Source organism: Carassius gibelio, chromosome B8, assembly GCF_023724105.1.
Source record: "Carassius gibelio isolate Cgi1373 ecotype wild population from Czech Republic chromosome B8, carGib1.2-hapl.c, whole genome shotgun sequence".
Lineage (NCBI taxonomy): Eukaryota > Metazoa > Chordata > Actinopteri > Cypriniformes > Cyprinidae > Carassius > Carassius gibelio.
This window is the reverse complement of record NC_068403.1, coordinates 10,136,055-10,154,854: the sequence shown is the minus strand read 5'-3', so window position 1 is coordinate 10,154,854 and position 18,800 is coordinate 10,136,055. Positions and strand designations below refer to the sequence as shown.

At 35.6% G+C, this 18,800-nt stretch overlaps 3 protein-coding genes across 38 annotated transcripts in view; 2 read left to right on the top strand and 1 right to left on the bottom strand.

Moving 5' to 3' along the window:
- The window catches only part of LOC127963352 (NACHT, LRR and PYD domains-containing protein 3), a 45,538-nt gene extending 42,575 nt beyond the window's left edge, over positions 1-2,963 (bottom strand). For 34 of the 36 annotated variants that reach the window (XM_052563203.1, XM_052563224.1, XM_052563204.1 and 31 more), the window contains exon 1: positions 2,754-2,900. The gene's annotated coding sequence lies outside the window, so the exon portion shown is untranslated. Of the gene's footprint in view, positions 1-2,753 lie in introns of all 36 variants that reach the window. The other 2 variants (XM_052563248.1, XM_052563207.1) reach the window with 2 other exon arrangements.
- A 1,903-nt stretch (positions 2,964-4,866) lies between these two features.
- mutyh (mutY DNA glycosylase) lies at positions 4,867-9,724 on the top strand. Its single transcript, XM_052564034.1, has 15 exons — positions 4,867-5,234; positions 5,339-5,469; positions 5,935-5,974; positions 6,077-6,150; positions 6,233-6,274; positions 6,363-6,438; positions 6,545-6,654; positions 7,683-7,780; positions 7,880-8,024; positions 8,111-8,201; positions 8,308-8,490; positions 8,589-8,734; positions 8,862-9,011; positions 9,193-9,234; positions 9,367-9,724. The coding sequence occupies exons 1-15, from the start codon at positions 5,126-5,128 to the stop codon at positions 9,511-9,513; spliced, it is 1,584 nt and encodes a 527-aa protein (XP_052419994.1). The 5' UTR covers positions 4,867-5,125; the 3' UTR covers positions 9,514-9,724.
- Positions 9,725-9,874: 150 nt separating this feature from the next.
- On the top strand, positions 9,875-13,661 carry elovl8b (ELOVL fatty acid elongase 8b). Its single transcript, XM_052564035.1, has 8 exons — positions 9,875-10,294; positions 10,685-10,755; positions 10,917-11,104; positions 11,220-11,300; positions 11,460-11,516; positions 11,624-11,738; positions 11,927-12,054; positions 12,271-13,661. Exons 2-8 carry the CDS (start codon positions 10,698-10,700, stop codon positions 12,436-12,438), a joined length of 795 nt encoding a protein of 264 aa, XP_052419995.1. The 5' UTR covers positions 9,875-10,294; positions 10,685-10,697; the 3' UTR covers positions 12,439-13,661.
- Positions 13,662-18,800: the final 5,139 nt, after the last annotated feature.

The window sequence follows — 18,800 nt, the reverse complement described above, 5'->3', positions numbered from 1 at the left end:
TAAAAAAAGTTGACTAGTATTAATTAAAATTGAACATTCAATTAAAATGTTTTATACTCAAAAGATTTTTACACCTTTCAAAGACCAGTTTCTCTTCCGCTTTAAACAGATAAGAATGAGTCTTGTATGACCAATTCAACACCAGATCATATTGATTTGCAAAATTATAACAATACCTTGATTCAACAGTGGGTTTACCTCATACAGTTTGTTATGTATACATTCATCCCACTCCATTTGCCATTTATTGTTAAGGTACTAAGTCAACAAGGGTTTCAAGTTAGTTGCAGGTATTTTGAATTCTGTCACATTGAACCGGAGTGCTTCTTTTGCTGATTTATCAGCCTGTTCATTGCCAGAAAATCCCATGTGTCCCTATATCCAGCAAAAAATATAATATAAAAGAAAAATATAAAAATAATTGTTTCTTTAAAATATCCACATTTTCTACTATACTGATTATTGTAGGATGAAACATTTTAAAAGTCTCAAGTGCAAGATTTAAAATCTGTGCAAAAATGACGATGATGCTCTCTTCTATTTGTCCCAGGGCTAAAAGTGCCACAAGGATCCGTCCTAGGTCCCCTTCTATTTTCAATATACATGTTGCCCCTTGGTAATATTATTAGAAAATACGGAATTAGCTTCCACTGTTATGCTGATGATACTCAGCTATATATCTCAACGAGACCAGATGAAACTTCCCAATTATCTAAGCTAACAGAGTGTGTTAAAAATGTAAAAGATTGGATGACAAATAATTTTCTCCAATTAAATTCGGATAAGACAGAGATACTAATTATTGGACCAAAAAACACTACACAGAATCTTGTAGATTACAATCTGCAACTAGATTACAATCTTACTTCCTCTACAGTCAGAAATCTGGGTGTTATATTAGACAGCAATTTGTCTTTTGAAAATCATATTTCCAATGTTACAAAAACTGCATTCTTCCATCTTAGAAACATTGCCAAGCTACGAAACATGTTATCTGTTTCTGATGCAGAAAAGCTAGTTCATGCATTCATGACCTCTAGACTGGACTATTATAATGCACTTCTAGGTGGTTGTCCTGCTTCGTCAATAAACAAGCTACAGGTAGTCCAAAATGCAGCAGCTAGAGTCCTTACGAGGTCAAGAAAATATGATCATATTACCCCAATTTTACAGTCTCTGCACTGGCTACCTATTAAGTTACGTATCAGTTACAAATTATCATTACTTACCTATAAGGCCCTAAATGGTTTAGCTCCTGCGTACCTAACTAGCCTTCTACCACGTTACAACCCATCACGCACCCTAAGGTCACAAAACGCTGGACTTTTGGTAGTTCCTAGGATAGCAAAGTCCACTAAAGGAGGTAGAGCTTTCTCACATTTGGCTCCCAAACTCTGGAATAGCCTTCCTGATAATGTTCGGGGTTCAGACACACTCTCTCTGTTTAAATCTAGATTAAAAACACATCTCTTTCGCCAAGCATTCGAATAATGTATCTTTTATTTGTGAGTGTAGTTGCATCTGATCAAAGGTGCATTTTTATTCATTAGCTTGGGTTAAACTAATTTTACTTTGTTGGATCAGCAGCTATGCTAATGATGTCTCTATTTTGTTTCTATGTTTCGCCTAACTAGGATTTACACAAGCTCCAGTCTGGATCCAGAACACCTGAGAAGAGATGATGCTGACCCTCAGAGGACCTCAGATGATGCTAACCCTGAATCAACAAACAAAACTAACAATTATTGCTAAATGTGTGACTGAATCATATAATAACTTAATTAATAATATTGATAGTTCATCGTCTAGCTGACTACGTCTTGTATTATTTTTATTTTTTCTAAAATCCTGTCAAATGTGCACAAACTACTAGCTACTGCTAAATATTGTAGAAACATAATTTTCTGTAAAGTTGCTTTGTAACGATTTGTTTTGTAAAAAGCGCTATACAAATAAACTTGAATTGAATTGAATTGAATTAAAAGCAATGTAAAAGCTTCAGCTGTAAAGATTGAACTTTGTCCAGGTATGCACTTGAAAAACATTTTGACTCAATCACTACTGTAACATACACATGACTGTCCAACTTTGATCCATCTCTATAGCTGTTACTGGTTTAGATTTTGTAAGAGTACATTTTGTATGCAAGCTCAGTGCTTTACTGTCAAATGTGTATAAATAATAATAAAAAATTAACATATATTACTAGTAACTCCACTTATTAATTCAAAACAATTGTAATTTTATGGTTTAATGATCTAAAAATAAACCTTGAATGTTGTCCATGTTTAATCAAATAAAAAAATAGTATTAATAAATAAATACTATTAAAAAACAAATGCTATCGAACATTGAAGGGGAATGTAATTTGAGTGTCATCTTAATTTCTTTCTTTTTTTGTATCGTGATACAATCGCAATCGGGCAAGCATTATCCTGTATCTGTCTTGAGTAGAGCATGTTACACATAGACACATTAAGTTTATAATGTTACACCCATACCCAAGAACATTTCCTGCGAGTAGTTTTTTGTGAGTGAGATGGCCTCTACTTCAATGCAAGCAGTACAATCATACCCTTATTTACTTACTTGCAACCTTACATCATACATAAATATTCTGCTGTTTTTATTTGTAATGGAGCGCTCGCACCCTCACGTACGAAGCACCGTTTACAGCTGCCTGACACTTAGGATCAGAGCACGGGAGCACAAACCTGCAACAATGCCTTTTTCGTACCTATTTTCCACCTTACCCCATGTTTAATTCCGCTGTTTTAGTCCGTAATGATGTGCACGTTTGGCGTCGTACGGACTGACAGATATGGTTGTAAACGGCTAGATATGTTGTGAAAAGCGTTTGGTTAATGGCAATAATTGACTTACTCGGAGTACCGTATGACTAGAGGTTTAAGCGGGTTTAAGCAGGCTAGCAAAGAGATTAAGCTGCTGACAAAATCTCGCGAAATCTAGGGGTTGGACTAGGAATGAAACAGCAAACCATCCGGCGAGATTTCGCGAGATTTCTTCTGTAACCCTTTCTTTTACTGTCTATGTTCTAGACAAAACCCCGCCATATACGCAAGATGTGGTAGCCTATGCTTAATGCAGTTTTAAGAAATCAAAAACTTATCTGTTAAAAATAATAAAAGTGTGATAGCTTATAATATAGTAAACAGATATTGTTTAAATTAAAGTTATATGAGCAAACTTTAGAGCATGTGTCTATTAATAGATATTTGGGAGTATGGATGGACTCAAAGCTAATATTTGGAGCACATAATCAAAAGGTAATCGATAAATGTAAGAAATGAGTTAATGTGTTGAGATGTTTGGCAGGACTGGACTGGGGTGCTACAAGACACACACTAAAGAAAGTATAATTTAGTTAGATCATCGATTGATTATGGAAGAATAATTTATGGATCAGCATCAAATATTTTGCTAAAACAAATTATACAATTAAAAGTAAAGCACTAAGGGTTTGCTGTCGAGCTGTTACAACATCTCCTTCAGCATCACTGCAGGTAGAAATGGGAAAGAGGCCCTTGGTCTACGTGAGTTACAGTTAAAACTGGTCTACTGGTCAAATATTAAAGGTCATTTTTTAAACCATCCAGTTAAATATGTTTTGGGAAACTGCTGGGAATATGAACTATCACAGGTTAAAAGCTTTGGATGAATAATAGAAAAGCAAACTCAGCATATAGATATTAATAATGTTAATATTAGTCCTGTAGCATTGCCAGTATCTCCACCTCGGTTTTTCTCAGTGCCTTCTGTGGATCTCCAGATATTTAAAAATATAAAGGATAAACAAAATCAAGTTCCAAAGCGATAGTAGTACAGCAGCATCTTGAGAGTGAATATTTCCGTTTTTTACAAATATACACAGATGGTTCCAAAGACCCAGTAACTGGAAGAACATCTGCAGCTATGTATATCCCTCTTTCTAAGTATAAAGCTGCAAAAAGAATCAGTAATAATATATCTGTATATACTGCAGAGATTGTGGCTATTTTGATAGCGTTACAATGGGTTAAAGAAGTTAAACCATCTGCAGTAGTAATTTGCTCGGATTCATTTTCAGTTCTTACTAGTTTAATAAGTGGGAAATCAGATTCAAGACAAGATTTATTAATAAAAGTTTTACAAAATCTATATAGACTGTGTCAATTAAGTCTTTCAGCAGTATTTTCATGGGTGCCAGCTCATGTTGGTGTGGAGGGTAACGAGGAAGTGGACAAGATAGCCAAACAGGCCCTTAAACACAATGCTATTGATTTAGAAATACCTTTGGGTAAATCATAAATGAAAAGTTTAATTAAAACCGCTATTAAAAATATGTGGCAGGAGAGGTGGGATAAAGGAAATAAAGGTCGACATCTGTATAAAATACAAAAACAAGTTGGTTTAGTTAGAATTAGTTATGGCAACAGAAAGGAAGATACAGTCATTTCTCGTCTAAGAATTGGTCATTCTGCCCTCAAATGATAGGAAAACATTGTTCTGGTCAGTGCAATAAATGTGGATTTCCAGAAACTGTAGAGCATGTAATAATCAATTGTATGGCATATGAAAGGGAAATAATTTAATTAAAAAACAATTTAATTTCTGTTGGCATAAATTCTTTAACTTTGCCGAATATACTTAATAGTTCTTTCAAAGGATATGAAGTTCTTGTTTTGTTTTTGAAAGCAACTAATTTATATTAGAGAATATAGAAAGGTAGGGTGGGGTTGGTTGTTTTTCTTCTTCTCCTGTTTACGTCTGACATCGAGACATCAATGCCTCACACTCCATCCCAGTAGGTGGCGGAAATGCCCCAAAAGCTGGTTTTCCAACCACCAATAAACAATTAAGAAGAAGAAGAACTCCCATTACTTTCCTGCAGAGAAAGTGCTGCTGAATGTTGAGAAAACACTCGTTACTTGTTCTATTACTAACAGTAGTACTTTGCACGTCGTTTTTAATATATGATTTTCAACGGTCTGAGGTTTATTTAGTTTTTTTTCTTCCCCATAATAGCGACCATGTGAAGATAGTTATGATTTTAACTGAAAGTTTTAAGGGAGTTTTAAGTGTACCACAGGTTGTTTACTAATTAGTTAAAGATTGGTTTAGCGCTATGAGCAGGTTAAGATCTGCAGTGCAGAAGAGGAAGACGGCCGCTCTAGAAAGCACAGAGGTGATCAAATCCAGCAATAAGAAGAACTCAAAGCCCGCCATTAAAGAGGGTGAGTGGTTCTCTGTGCAACTGAGAGACGTTATAAATCAAGGCAACACGACGTTTGCCTTTAAAATGTTATAAGGTTTAAGTTTGAGTTCTTATTTCCACCAGAGGAACCGTCTGAAACTGGACCTTCCTCATCATACCACTTTTTCCATGATCCAACTGAAATCCCTCTTTTCCGCTCTCACCTACTGCAATGGTATGATCAGAATAAGAGAGAGCTGCCCTGGAGGACACTGGTAAAGACATATAATACTCTTAATTAGTAAATAACCTAATCTAACAGACTGTACATAGTTTTTGTCAAGTTAATATGCTTTTTTGGACCCATGGTATACAGTTGTAGATGCTCATTGGAAGTGATCAGCATTTCAGTGCTATTTTATTATTATTATTTTCATGTTCAAGAACATTTAATGTATTGCAGGGGTGAAAATGATTGTAGGCCTGAAAATATGAATTATACTGGTAAAATAATTTGTCTGTGTAAAAGCACATAAATCATTAGTTAGCTGGGAATTATTTAATTTTTCCCAAAATGTTGAATGTGGGGTAAAGTGTGTTAGATATACTTTAGGGTTATTTGTTTCAGTGTCTATAACAAAAACTGTTACAAAATTGTTTAGTTGCATTCAATGCAAAGAAGACATTGAAATGAGATCAGTCTTTTGTGTGTGTGTGTGTGTGTGTTGTAATCTATACAGGCTTTGACAGAACCAGATGTTAATATCAGGACATATGGAGGTATGAAAAAGTGTTTTAATGTCATGATCATCTTAACCTAAATACTTTTTAAAAATGTAAATGTATTTATTTATTTATTTATTTTTCTGATGTTGTCCTCAGTGTGGGTCTCAGAGATCATGTTACAGCAGACCCAAGTTGCCACAGTGATAGACTACTATAACAGATGGATGAAGGTAGCCAAGCTGTTTGATATCTCCTCTCACAGTACCTCTGGAATGCCACATTTTATGCTGTTTCTGCGTCTTTTATTTTTAGAGATGGCCAACTGTGGAAAAACTTGCTGCAGCCACACTGGAGGTGATGGTTAAATCCATAGACATCCACAAAATAAAAAGACAGAGACATAGTGAGCACCTGACAGTGGTGTATTATTGTCTCCCTGCAGGAAGTGAACCAAATGTGGGCGGGTCTTGGATACTACTCTCGAGGACGCAGGCTGCACGAAAGTGCTCAGAAAGTAGGTTTAAACATAGTAATGCAGAATTTGGATACAATTAAGATGTTTGCTTTCATATATTTGTGTAATAATCTGCACATATTAAAAGGCTTGATTCTTACAATAGGTAGTATCAGAACTGGATGGACAGATGCCAAAGACCACAGCAGGACTGCTAAAACAGCTGCCTGGAGTTGGACGTTACACAGCAGGCGCAATCAGTTCTATAGCACTTGGACAGGTACATTAGATTTGGTCCATTTTCTTAAAGAAATGGTTCTCCAAAAAAAATTGCTGAAATTTACTCGCCCTCAAGCTGTCAAAGATGGTGATGAATTTGATGAGAAATGTAGCATTTTATCACTTGCTCACCAGTGCCTCAATTGCATTGAATGTGTGCCATCAGAATGAATCCAAAAAAGCCCAAAAAGCTGAGAAAAAAATCAATGATCCAAAGGGATTCAACTCCAGTCCATAAATTAACATTTTGTGAAGTGAAAAGCTGCATGTTTGTTAGAAACAAATCCATCATGAAGATATTTTTAACTTCAATCTGTCATATTAGTTTAGAACTGTTTTGGACTGTTTTCACTTGTAAATTGTGACTCATTTGTGCATATTTTGTCTCCTGACTCAGATTTTTCACTGGTGAAAACAATATTATGTATAGAGGACTTGTATTTTAGCTGGAAGCAACAGTTTTTTTTACAAACACAAAAAAATTTTTTCAAGACATTAACTGATGGACTGGATTGGTGTGGATTATTTGTGATGTCATCAGCCCATGTCTCACCCCTAGTCAGACACTGCTACGTCACGTTACCGCAACAAAAACATGAACAAACACTGAGCAATTGTATTTTTATTAACTAACATTAATACAGATTAATAAATGTATTTTTCCATGTTCATTTGTATACCGTGCACAAGGTTTTTTTGCATAGTCCAAGTCTTCTTCTCCGTTTTTAGTGCATATCTGTAGCAGAATTACAGCACCACATGCTGGTCTGGCATGTATACTACATCGTTTTTTTTTTTTTTTTTTTTTTGTGGTTTCGTGTGGACGCAGATATTTCTTGAGATGAGAAAAAAAGATCGGGTAGGGAAAGCTCTGGCTTCGTGTGGACATATCCTTAAGTAATGCTAAATAAGAACAATCTTTAACATCTTAAATATCCTATATTTGGGGGAACTTCTATTAAACACTGTGAATATTTAGCAAAAAATTCTGTTTATTTATTTAATGCAATGATGTTTGTTGTTCTCCAGGTGACCGGTGCAGTTGATGGAAATGTCATTCGAGTTCTCTGTCGCGTTCGAGCCATAGGTGCAGACAGCACCAGTCCTGCTGTAACAGATGCTTTGTGGTAATAAAAGACACATCAAGCTGATTGTACCGTTAAGCAAATGTAGATCTGATATGTAAAATGTTGGTTTTAATTGGTCTATTTATTGGCATATTTCAGGAAAATTTCTGATACACTTGTTGACCCAGAGAAACCCGGAGACTTTAATCAGGCTATGATGGAATTAGGGGCCAGAGTCTGTACCCCAAAATCCCCTCTATGTGGCCAGTGTCCTGTTCAAACCCATTGTCATGCCTTTAGGAAGGTACTGCTGAGCAGTTCTCACCAAAATGCTTTTATGTAAAACTGTCAAATTATTATATATCACATTTGATGTCTTTTATACTTTAGGTGAGCATTAAACAAGAGATTGACTCCAAAAGGCTTCTAAGTAAACATGTCTCAAAGCTCAACACCTCAGTTCCTGACATAGAGAATTGTTGTAAGTTGTAAAGTCTTCGGTTAATCATGAAATATTCTCTTTTCATCCATACATCAGATCTATAAATCAAAAGCAGTGTCTAATGCACGTTCACATTCTCTGACAGTGGCTGCTGGCAGCTGTGACTTGTGTCTGTCAGAGGACTGGGACCCTCAGCTGGGGGTGCAGAATTACCCAAGAAAGCCTGTTAAAAAAGCTCCACGTGTGGAGCAAACCCTAACCTGTATAGTGGAACGCCAGCAAGCCGGAAAAGAGATGGAGTATTTTCTCACTCAAAGACCGAGCAAAGGTGAAACAATAGTTTTTACTGGGTGAATGAGAAAAGGTTTCTAGAAAATGGAAAATATCATGAACAATATGATTTTGGATTACACTGATGTGTTGCAGGACTCTTGGCAGGGATGTGGGAGCTGCCCAGCATGCTCTTGGCAGCAGACGTCTGTGAGAATAAATATAAAGGCTTGATATGTGACATGATGCAAAAATTGCTGGAAAAATCTCTAGATGCTAACTCAGTGCAGTTTGTGGGAGAGGTTTGTGTTTTCCCCAAAACATATCATCTTGGGTCAATATTTGATTTGCATCTTCGGTGATGATGTGCACGTTTGGTTACAATGCATGTGTTTGATATTCATTCATGTCTTTCATGTTCTCTATCAGGTGGTGCACATTTTCTCCCACATCCATCAAACATATATAGTCTTTTCTGTGCGTGTGTCTGACTGGTCAGAAGGAGAGCAAGAGCAAAAGACCTGCTGGCTCACTAAATCTGCTCTGAAGGAAGCAGCTGTATCCACTGGGGTTAAAAAGGTTGTGTATATTTTCATGGGTTTCACAGTAAAGACAGATTAACCTTAAAACTACATGAATTGTTTGTGTATACAAAAAATCTTGTGTACAAGAAATGCATATTTTTTTTAAATACTTTTTTAAACTTTGTTGTTACTGTCATTCACATGTATGTAAAGATCTTGTATTTTCATTTGCACAGATTATGAAGCTCTATGAATCTTCAAGCAAGGTGGACAGTAAGGTAAGTGTTCCTGAGTTTGCACATGCTTCATTCTTTGCACTGTTTGTTGTTTTTGACTTATTTTAATTTTCATATCTAATTTATTATTAAAATTCTGTTTTTGCCCTACCCTAACATTTCACACATTTTCAGGAAAAGAAGAGAAAACCCAGCCCTGAGAAACGGTCAAACAAAATAAAAAAGCCTAAGGGTGCTGTTACTAATGAAGGACCCAAACAACTCTGCATCAGTAAATTCTTTTCTACCTCTAAGGCAACGACCAAAAGCCAAAACTGTTGACAAAAGACTGTCTGTATATTAAGGTTTCTTATTTTTGATAGGGTAAATGTGTAGTCATCATGTAATTTTGCTATGTTAAGAGTGACACATATAATAACACATTACCTGCAGCTTTTTTTTAGAGGTATAGTTGTGTTTTTAAATAAATAAATGTGTAACCAGCCTGGTTTAAAAAAAAAGGCCATTAAAAAAATTGGGATCCAGAATAAAAGACTTGAGTTTTTAAATAGATCTGAAAACACATTTACACAAAGAGATCTTTCTCTCTACTTCATTTTTCAGTTTGCAGCAAACTTTTTTATTTAACAGTATTTAGCCAGACATATAAAATTAGATTACGTGGTCATGTTCATTTAATTCAATGCGCCCTCAATGCCCTTCCCTCCGATACTGGGTGTCAAAATAAGAGTCAAGGTTTTATATTTATATTTTAACAAACCTGAGGTTATTTGTATTATGACACACATGTGGAAATATACTTTAAAAGTATAAAGTGTTATAAGTATAAAATTATAAATATGCTCTATTTGTTTAAATTTCAGATTAATGTGTCTGTTTTCTTGGCCCCAGTGGGACTTATAATTGTGAAACGTGAGTTATGAAAACTGGGTGCAGTCCAAAGTTTTCCTTCCAGTAGTTCTGTACACTTCTGCATAACAATTGATACCGCTCTATTTCCCATGTTACTCAAATAATTTTGTGTGAAGTTCAAAGTTCTTATCTGACTGCGCGACTGACTGAACTCTTCCACACAGTGCGATACACCTGTACGTTTCCTCGGGTAAGTTCACCAGTAAATTACTGCGGTCAAGTCAGCCGCAGTTCTGTTGATTGCAAACGTTTGTCAAAACGTGAAATAATCCCTATACAGAAAAAGTCAATTGCAGTCCGATAATAAAAACGTACGTTACATTTCTTGTCAATAAGTTGCATAATTACAAGAACCGCCTGCAATATGGAGAAGGTATCCCTCAAGTACAAGACCTCAAATCTGTGTTGCAAATCTACGTTACTTCCTTAAAATGTATGCAACCCTTCGATTTTCTTTGTATAGCATGTAGCCCATTATTAAGAACGCACAAACACGGGATATATTATTCCTTTTTATACATGTTTTACCACCGTCTACTGAATGCTAGTCTAGTCTTTTTGTTCTTTTTTTATGATAAAGCACATATTCCTCTATGGAATCAGCATGGCAGAGAGTGGGATCCATGCACCGCTGGATTGTAGAAAATGGCGGTATGATTTTTTTTTTTCGTGTTGTATAAACATGATTTATTTTACACCTTGCATTTAACTGTACTATCTAGAGAAACGTTACATCATAAAATATTTATATAATCATCTATAGAATGCACTTTTATGCAAAACTCCTTGTGTTTTCTGTCATGGTATCACAGATAAGCGGACAGACCCATGGCTTCTTGTCTACTCTCCTGTTCCAATCATCTGTATATTTTTGTGCTATCTTGGTATTATTTGGATTGGACCCAAGCTTATGAAACACAAGGAACCAGTGAACCTAAAAGCAGTGCTTATTGTATACAACTTTGCGATGGTCGGTTTGTCGATTTACATGTTCCATGAGGTACATTTTGGATTTCACACATACTTGTTCAGTCCAATATAGGTGCATACTATTTCAAGGTCTTGTGTTAAAATAACCTAGTCATCAAATCTAAAATCTATTTTTCTTTCCAAAGTTCTTAGTCACATCATGGCTGGAAAACTACAGTTATCTGTGTCAACCTGTGGACTACAGCCCCAGTCCTCTAGGAATGAGGGTGATTACATCTCTCTCACTTTGTTTAGCTGCCTAATGTTCTTTGCTATCAGTAATTCCTGTTTTTCAAATCATAATCAAATTTACCTATGATGTTATCATTATTTTTCAATTTCCAAAAAAATTGCATTGTTACCTAATAATTACTTGATCTTTTTAGATGGCCAGTGTATGCTGGTGGTTCTTCTTCTCTAAAGTTATTGAGCTTAGTGATACAGTAAGTTTTACTCATTAAAAAAAATATATGATTGTTGCAGATATTTACACCTGTTTTAGACATGCAGTTCAAGTAAAGAAGCTTTCCCTCCCAACCTCCTCTCTCAGGTCTTTTTTATCCTAAGAAAAAAAAACAGCCAGCTCACTTTTCTACATGTGTATCATCATGGAACTATGATCTTCAACTGGTGGGCAGGAGTTAAATTTGTGGCTGGAGGTCAATGTAAGACAAACATTAAATAATTAATACGTATTCAGTGACTACAGGTAATATCCACTGTTTCCTAGCCTTTTTTTATTCTATGAATTTTTATATACACACTAAAAATAACACTTATGCATGTATTTTTTCTAAAGTAATTTTTTTGTCATGTATTTCATTATTTTGTGTCTTTTTGCCTATTCATTCAGCATTTTTTATCGGGCTGCTGAACACCTTTGTTCATATTGTGATGTATTCCTACTATGGCCTGGCGGCCCTGGGGCCTCACATGCAGAAATATCTGTGGTGGAAGCGTTACCTCACCTCATTGCAGCTGGTAAATACACAACACATTGATATTGTGCTCATTTAGTCTTTCAATTTTAGTCTATTAGAGCCTTTTGTTTCACAAATTTGTATTCTTTTGTAAATTGCATCAATACAGATGTCCTGTAAATAGATGGGCAGATGATAATTTTTACAATTAGAATAAAACAAAAATTAAAACAGAAACGTTACATCAGCGGGACTGTTGAACAATTTGTCATTACAGGTCCAGTTTGTCTTGCTGACTATTCACACTGGTTACAACCTCTTCACCGAGTGTGATTTTCCTGATTCCATGAATGCAGTTGTGTTTGCATATTGCATCAGCCTCATTATACTCTTCAGCAACTTTTACTACCGGAGCTACATAACCAGGAAGAGCAAGATGTCTTAGCATATTGGTCCACATGAGGAGGAGAGGACTCACCTGTCCTTTAATATACTAATTTGTCCATTGCGGTTGTCACTGCAGTCATTCCTCAGTTATATTAAGTCTTCAGGACTGAAAATTTGCTGAAACCACTGACCTTATATCTAATTTGGGTTGTAAATGACTTGACTAAAAAAGATGTCACGTTTTATTGCATTTTGGAACCTCAACCAAAATAATTGTAACTTTAAATAAAGTTTAATTTCATTTTAAATAACTTAATGATGGAACCTTGTGCATTACAAACTGTCTTTTAACAAAAGTGAAGTGCACTAGATGGCGTTGGGCTGCCTCAGACGATGTTCTCGCATAGATTCTCATGATGAGATACTGTAGTACCAGTGCTGCCAAATCCGTGATTTTCTATCGGGTTTAAGTGAACCCAAAAATGTGATATTTATCCCCTAAAATGCGAATTTTAGCAGAGGAACCCCAACAAAAATGTATATTTTACCCCACCGGAATGCGATTTTTGACCGGGGATCCCACTCGAAACCAGTGGGGCAGGGTTTCATATTTACTTGATTGAAGCAGCTCTGGGCAATTAAAGACTCCATTTGTCCATTCATTATTTCTAAAGAAACACAAAAATGTATAAAAGGCCCAATTACCTTGTATCTTACGTTGTGGCGCCGTAGAAGCAGTCTTTGTAAAAATAGGCTAACGATTGCATCATAACCTGCGACTCTCTGTCGCACAGTAGAGAAATTACCATGATGATAGCTTATACTTTTTTTTTTTGACTTTTTCAAAGCCTCTGATTCTATTGAGCATCCTTTTATTTTCTACTGTTTAAAACACTTTGGGTTTGGGGCTTATTTCTGTAATGCTATGAAAACTCTTTATATAGTTCAGTGAAATTAAATAATGGCACTACTCAAAGATTTAATTTGGAAAGAGGAGTTAGACAAGGCTGCCCAGTCTCTTTTTACCTCTTTCTCATTGTTGCTCAGGTGTTTTGTGACTTCATCCAATTTAAAAAGAATTCAAGTTGAAGAGAGAAGTGTCCTGATAAGTCAGTTGGCTGATGACAAGGCTCTTTTCCTAAAAAAATGATCAAATTCAGTCAGCTGTCAAGATCATTGAAGTTGTTTCCAGTGCCTCAGGGCTTTTCTTAATTTATAAAAATGTGAACTATTTGCTTTAAAAAGTTGCTATTAAAGAAACATATGTAATATCCCTGTAAAGGATTCTCCAACTTATTTGGGTATGGTTATTCCTAAAAATGAGTGATCGACCCAGTGATAAAAAAAAGTATAGAATAGATTTAATGTTTGGTTGCAGAGGGACTTGACTCTCAGAGGTCGTGTTCTGCTGGCTAAAGCGGAAGGTAATTCTAGGCTTACTTATATAGCTTCCTCAATACACTCACTCAATACAATACACTCATAATAAAACAAATAAGATAATTGATCGAATTATGCTGAATCTTTTGTGGAAAAACCGTATACACTATATTAGAAAATCTGTAATTGTTAATTCATATAAAAATGGAGGGCTTGATTATTTAGATTTTTCTATTTTAAATAACATTTCAAAATTAACTGGTTGAAATATTTTCTAAAAAACAGTGATTCTGTGTGGAATATGATTTCTAAATCGGTTTTTGACAAACTTGGTGGCCTTTCATTTTTGCTTATGTGTGATTACAGAATTGAGAAACTTCCAGTTAAACTGTCAGCTTTTCACAGGCAAGCACTTTTGGCTTGGAAATTAATTTACAAGCTGAATTTTTCTCCACATTATTAATATTTTATATAAACAAGAGTATATTTTGGACAACTTAGTTTGATGAGGGAATTCTTGTGGTTGGTGAATTATTGAATTATCGGGGGTATTTAATGACTTATGATGAGTTTCTTTCATACTTCAACCTCCCTGTTTCCCCTAAAGAATTTGCCTCTGTAATTGGTGCTATCTCTTTGTGTGTTGTCTCTTTATGTAGTTTCTTATTGTGTCTTTATTGCATCTAACTGATACGATTAGTGGTAAAGTTTGTTTATCGACAAGCAAAAATAATAGGGCTATACATTCCCTTTTTCAAAAAGAACTTGTCAGTAAACCACGTCATTTCCTATTGGTCAAGGTTTATTGGAACTTTTAATTGGAATAAGGTCTGGTTGTTACATAATAAATATATTCTTACAGAAAAGGTCAAGGAAATTTGTATTCAAGATACTGCATAAATTTTACCCTGCTAAACATTTTCTATCCAAATTTAACAAAGACATTGATGTAAATTTTTCATTTTGTTTTTTGCAACCAGAAACTGTAACTATTATTTTCTGGCACTGCCAGTATACAAAAAGAGTGTGGTGGGAAGTTTTGAAATTTATAAATAACAAATTAAAATGTACTTTTCTTTTGTTATACGAACATGTAATATTTGGTTTTCTACAATATGAAAAGAGTATGGAAAAGGAAGCATATATGATTAATCTTTTGATTATTTTAGTTAAGTTTTTAACCATCTTTATTTTTTGGCTTAAAGGTGCCATCTGTAATGTTTGGCCAAAAAAATTAAGTCATACTCCACATTCCATACCAGATGGGGGCAGTATGCCTCAATAAAGTGAATTGGTCTACTCTAGATTAACAAACGAGAAACGGCATAGTCTCTATTCTCCGCCCCTACTTTCACAACAACACTACAGCCATAGCCGAAGCCTAACTGTGCATTCACACCGCCGGCGTCTAGAGCGCCGCTCTGCTCACGACGCTGCAGAAAGATTTGTGAGCGCTCAGACGCTCTAACGTAGATTGAATGCTTATTTTGTATTTAAAGTGGCCGCAAAGCAAACAAGCTTGTTGATCTCGTGCAGACTAACCACAAGGAGTTATAAGTTAACCTCATTAAATATTGTTGTGGACAAAATAATAGGATCCTTTACTTAAAATGAACAATCTTAGACACCTAAAGATTCCTGAGGCTTTTAAAAACTCCCAGCCTGGTTCATTACTCAAAACCGCAATCATGGGTAAGACTGCCGACCTGACTGCTGTCTAGAAGGCCATCATTGACACCCTCAAGCGAGAGGGTAAGACACAGAAGTACATTTCTGAACGAATAGGCTGTTCCCAGAGTGCTGTATCAAGGCACCTCAGTGAGAAGTCTGTGGGAAGGAAAAAGTGTGGCAAAAAACACTGCACAACGAGAAGAGGTGACCGGACCCTGAGGAAGATTGTGGAGAAAGACCGATTCCAGACCTTGGGGGACCTGCGGAAGCAGTGGACTGAGTCTGGAGTAGAAACATCCAGAGCCACCGTGCACAGGCGTGTGCAGGAAATGGGCTACAGAGAAGCAGCACTGGACTGTTGCTCAGTGGTCCAAAAAACTTTTTTCGGATGAAAGCAAATTTTGCATGTCATTCGGAAATCAAGGTGCCAGAGTCTGGAGGAAGACTGGGGAGAAGGAAGAGCCAAAATGCCTGAAGTCCAGTGTCAAGTACCCACAGTTAGTGATGGTCTGGGGTGCCATGTCACCTGCTGGTGTTGGTCCACTGTGTTTTATCAAGGGCAGGGTCAATGCAGCTAGCTATCAGGAGATTTTGGAGCACTTCATGCTTCCATCTGCTGAAAAGCTTCATGGAGATGAAGATTTCGTTTTTCAGCACGACCTGGCACATGCTCACAGTGCCAAAACCACTGGTAAATGGTTTACTGACCATGTTATTACTGTGCTCAATTGGCCTGCCAACTCTCCTGACCTGAACCCCATAGAGAATCTGTGGGATATTGTGAAGTGAAAGTTAAAAGACGCAAGACCCAACACTCTGGATGAGCTTAAGGCCGCTATCGAAGCATCCTGGGCCCCATAACACCTCAGCAGTGCCACAGGCTGATTGCCTCCATGCCACGCCGCATTGAAAAAGTCATTTCTGCAAAAGCATTCCTGACCAAGTATTGAGTGCATAACTGAACATAATTATTTGAAGGTTTACTTTTTTGTATTAAAAACACTTTTCTTTTATTGGTCGGCTGAAATATGCTAATTTTTGAGATAGGAATTTTGGGTTTTCATGAGCTGTATGCCAAAATCATCAGTATGATCATCTAACGCATTCTCATCCCACAGCTCCTTGCTGTCAACTGGGAAATACCGGGAAATACCCATAAATACATACAGCCAGATGGAGGTACCGTGACCTAAGCCTAGAACGCCCTCTGCTGACGTTTTATCGTAGGCTACACAGACATGCTTTTCCAAAATGTGAAACACTTCAATAATTAATGAACCAGTCTGCACACTACTATAGGCTATCTTAAAATCAGAATCAGAAATACTTTGATCTTTATTGATATTGATAACCCGGGGGACAATTCTTGTGTCACAGTTTATGTGCACATCAAGACATTTAAAGGAATATAAATAATAATAGAAGTTGGTAAATAAACAAGTAGCCTATATACGTAAAAAGTATAAATATATGCTATAAAATATGAAGAAGAATTATAAAGGACTATGGATATGCAGCCTACAAGATTTACATTACTGTATTAACAGAATTGAATTGATTGTGATGAACAGTACTAGTAAATAAATAGAAACAGAACTGCAGCAAATTATATTACACTGAATGTTAAAACAGATAATATTGCACAGATAATATTTAAAACCGATAATATTGAATGAGAAGTATTACATTGCACTACAGTACAGGGTCCAGTTTAATAACAAAGGGTCCATGTGTCAGACACTTCACTATATTGAGGCCACGAGTTAACTTATCTTGTGGCCACGAGTTAACTTATCTTGAGGCCACGAGTTAACCTATCTTGAGGCCACGAGTTAACTTATCTTGAGGCCACGAGTTAACCTATCTTGAGGCCACGAGTTAACTTATCTTGAGGCCACGAGTTAACTTATCTTGAGGCCACGAGTTAACTTATCTTGAGGCCACGAGTTAACTTATCTTGAGGCCACGAGTTAACTTATCTTGAGGACACGAGTTAACCTATCTTGAGGCCACGAGTTAACCTATCTTGAGGCCACGAGTTAACTTATCTTGAGGCCACGAGTTAACTTATCTTGAGGACACGAGTTAACCTATCTTGAGGCCACGAGTTAACTTATCTTGAGGCCACGAGTTATATATATATATATTTTTTTTTGACAAAGTGGGACCTGAGGGGCTTCGTATGTCTGCCAAAAAAGAAAAAAAAAATATTTAAGTAAATCTCTGCATTACACTTACCCTCTAAATAATACATCATCATCATCGGTATTAAGTATTAAACAGTAATAAAATGAAAGAGAACATGTTTTTCTATAATCCAGTGATATAAGTTAAAATAAGTAATATCTTAAGTATAATTTCATGCATAAAGTAATGTATTTGATTTTACTTAAAGGGATGTATTTGTATTTTACTTAAAGGATAGTTCACCAAAATCAAGACCTTCATAATCAAGTAATCACTGAGTAATCGTTTACTCATTTTCATGTCCTTCCAAACCTGCAGGATTTTATTTCTTCTGTGGAACATAAAAGTTATTTTAAGACTTTGCTATAATCCAATACTTTTTCCATGTCCCTCAAAGATATGATTTTTGGCTTCCGATAAGTACAATGGCTCATTTCACTGAATTTTACAAAAAACTATCATGACTAGTAATATATAAAACATATAATATATGGATTCATTAAAAAAAAAAAAGAAAAAAAAGAGAGAGATGAGGTAACATGATAAACAGCCAAGTATGACCCATACTCAGAATTCATGCTCTGTATTTAACCCATCCAAAGTGCACAGTGAATACACACCCGGAGAAGTGCCACTTTGTCACTTTAGTAGTTTATCAATTAATTTTCTGGTATTTTTTTCCCCCTTTTAATTTGTTGACTTCTGCTGTTTTCAGATTTCATTATATTTACATTGTTCGTACTCTGCTTGCTCATGGAATAAAGCAAAATATAAAAAATTTACACTGCTTTATTTAATATTGTGGGAAGAGGTCTGAAAGCCATCACAGTTCACGGAATCATAATTTTAGATTGTGAGAAATCTAGATAAATGAAAAAATACTAAGAATAAAAATTATATAGTATACTTAAGTATACTTTCATATTATCATCCAACTGTTTTGATGACTTAAAAATACAAAATAGACAATTTTTTTAAAATGGTTATTAAATATGTAAACTTGAGTAAAAGTCACAACAAGAAAACCATGTGATGTTTCAGATGAAAGTTTAATCCTTTAATAACAAATATATTATCAGTTGGAGTTTTTGTAAATGTTTTACAATAAAATCTTTAATCTTTAACTGTTTTAAAATTTGTTACATTTACATAAATTAACAAAAGTACAAATAAAAGAGTTTA

What these genes read in the sequence shown, in the direction of transcription:
- elovl8b (XM_052564035.1), top strand. Translation starts at nt 10,698, where the DNA reads ATGGAATCAGCATGGCAGAGAGTGGGATCCATGCACCGCTGGATTGTA. An exon ending in CGATTTACATGTTCCATGAG is followed by an intron (nt 11,105 to 11,219) that starts GTACATTTTGGA and finishes TTCTTTCCAAAG; the next exon opens with TTCTTAGTCACATCATGGCT. An exon ending in ACCTCACCTCATTGCAGCTG is followed by an intron (nt 12,055 to 12,270) that starts GTAAATACACAA and finishes TTGTCATTACAG; the next exon opens with GTCCAGTTTGTCTTGCTGAC.
- mutyh (XM_052564034.1), top strand. Translation starts at nt 5,126, where the DNA reads ATGAGCAGGTTAAGATCTGCAGTGCAGAAGAGGAAGACGGCCGCTCTA. An exon ending in ACTATAACAGATGGATGAAG is followed by an intron (nt 6,151 to 6,232) that starts GTAGCCAAGCTG and finishes TTTTATTTTTAG; the next exon opens with AGATGGCCAACTGTGGAAAA. An exon ending in TATCCACTGGGGTTAAAAAG is followed by an intron (nt 9,012 to 9,192) that starts GTTGTGTATATT and finishes TCATTTGCACAG; the next exon opens with ATTATGAAGCTCTATGAATC.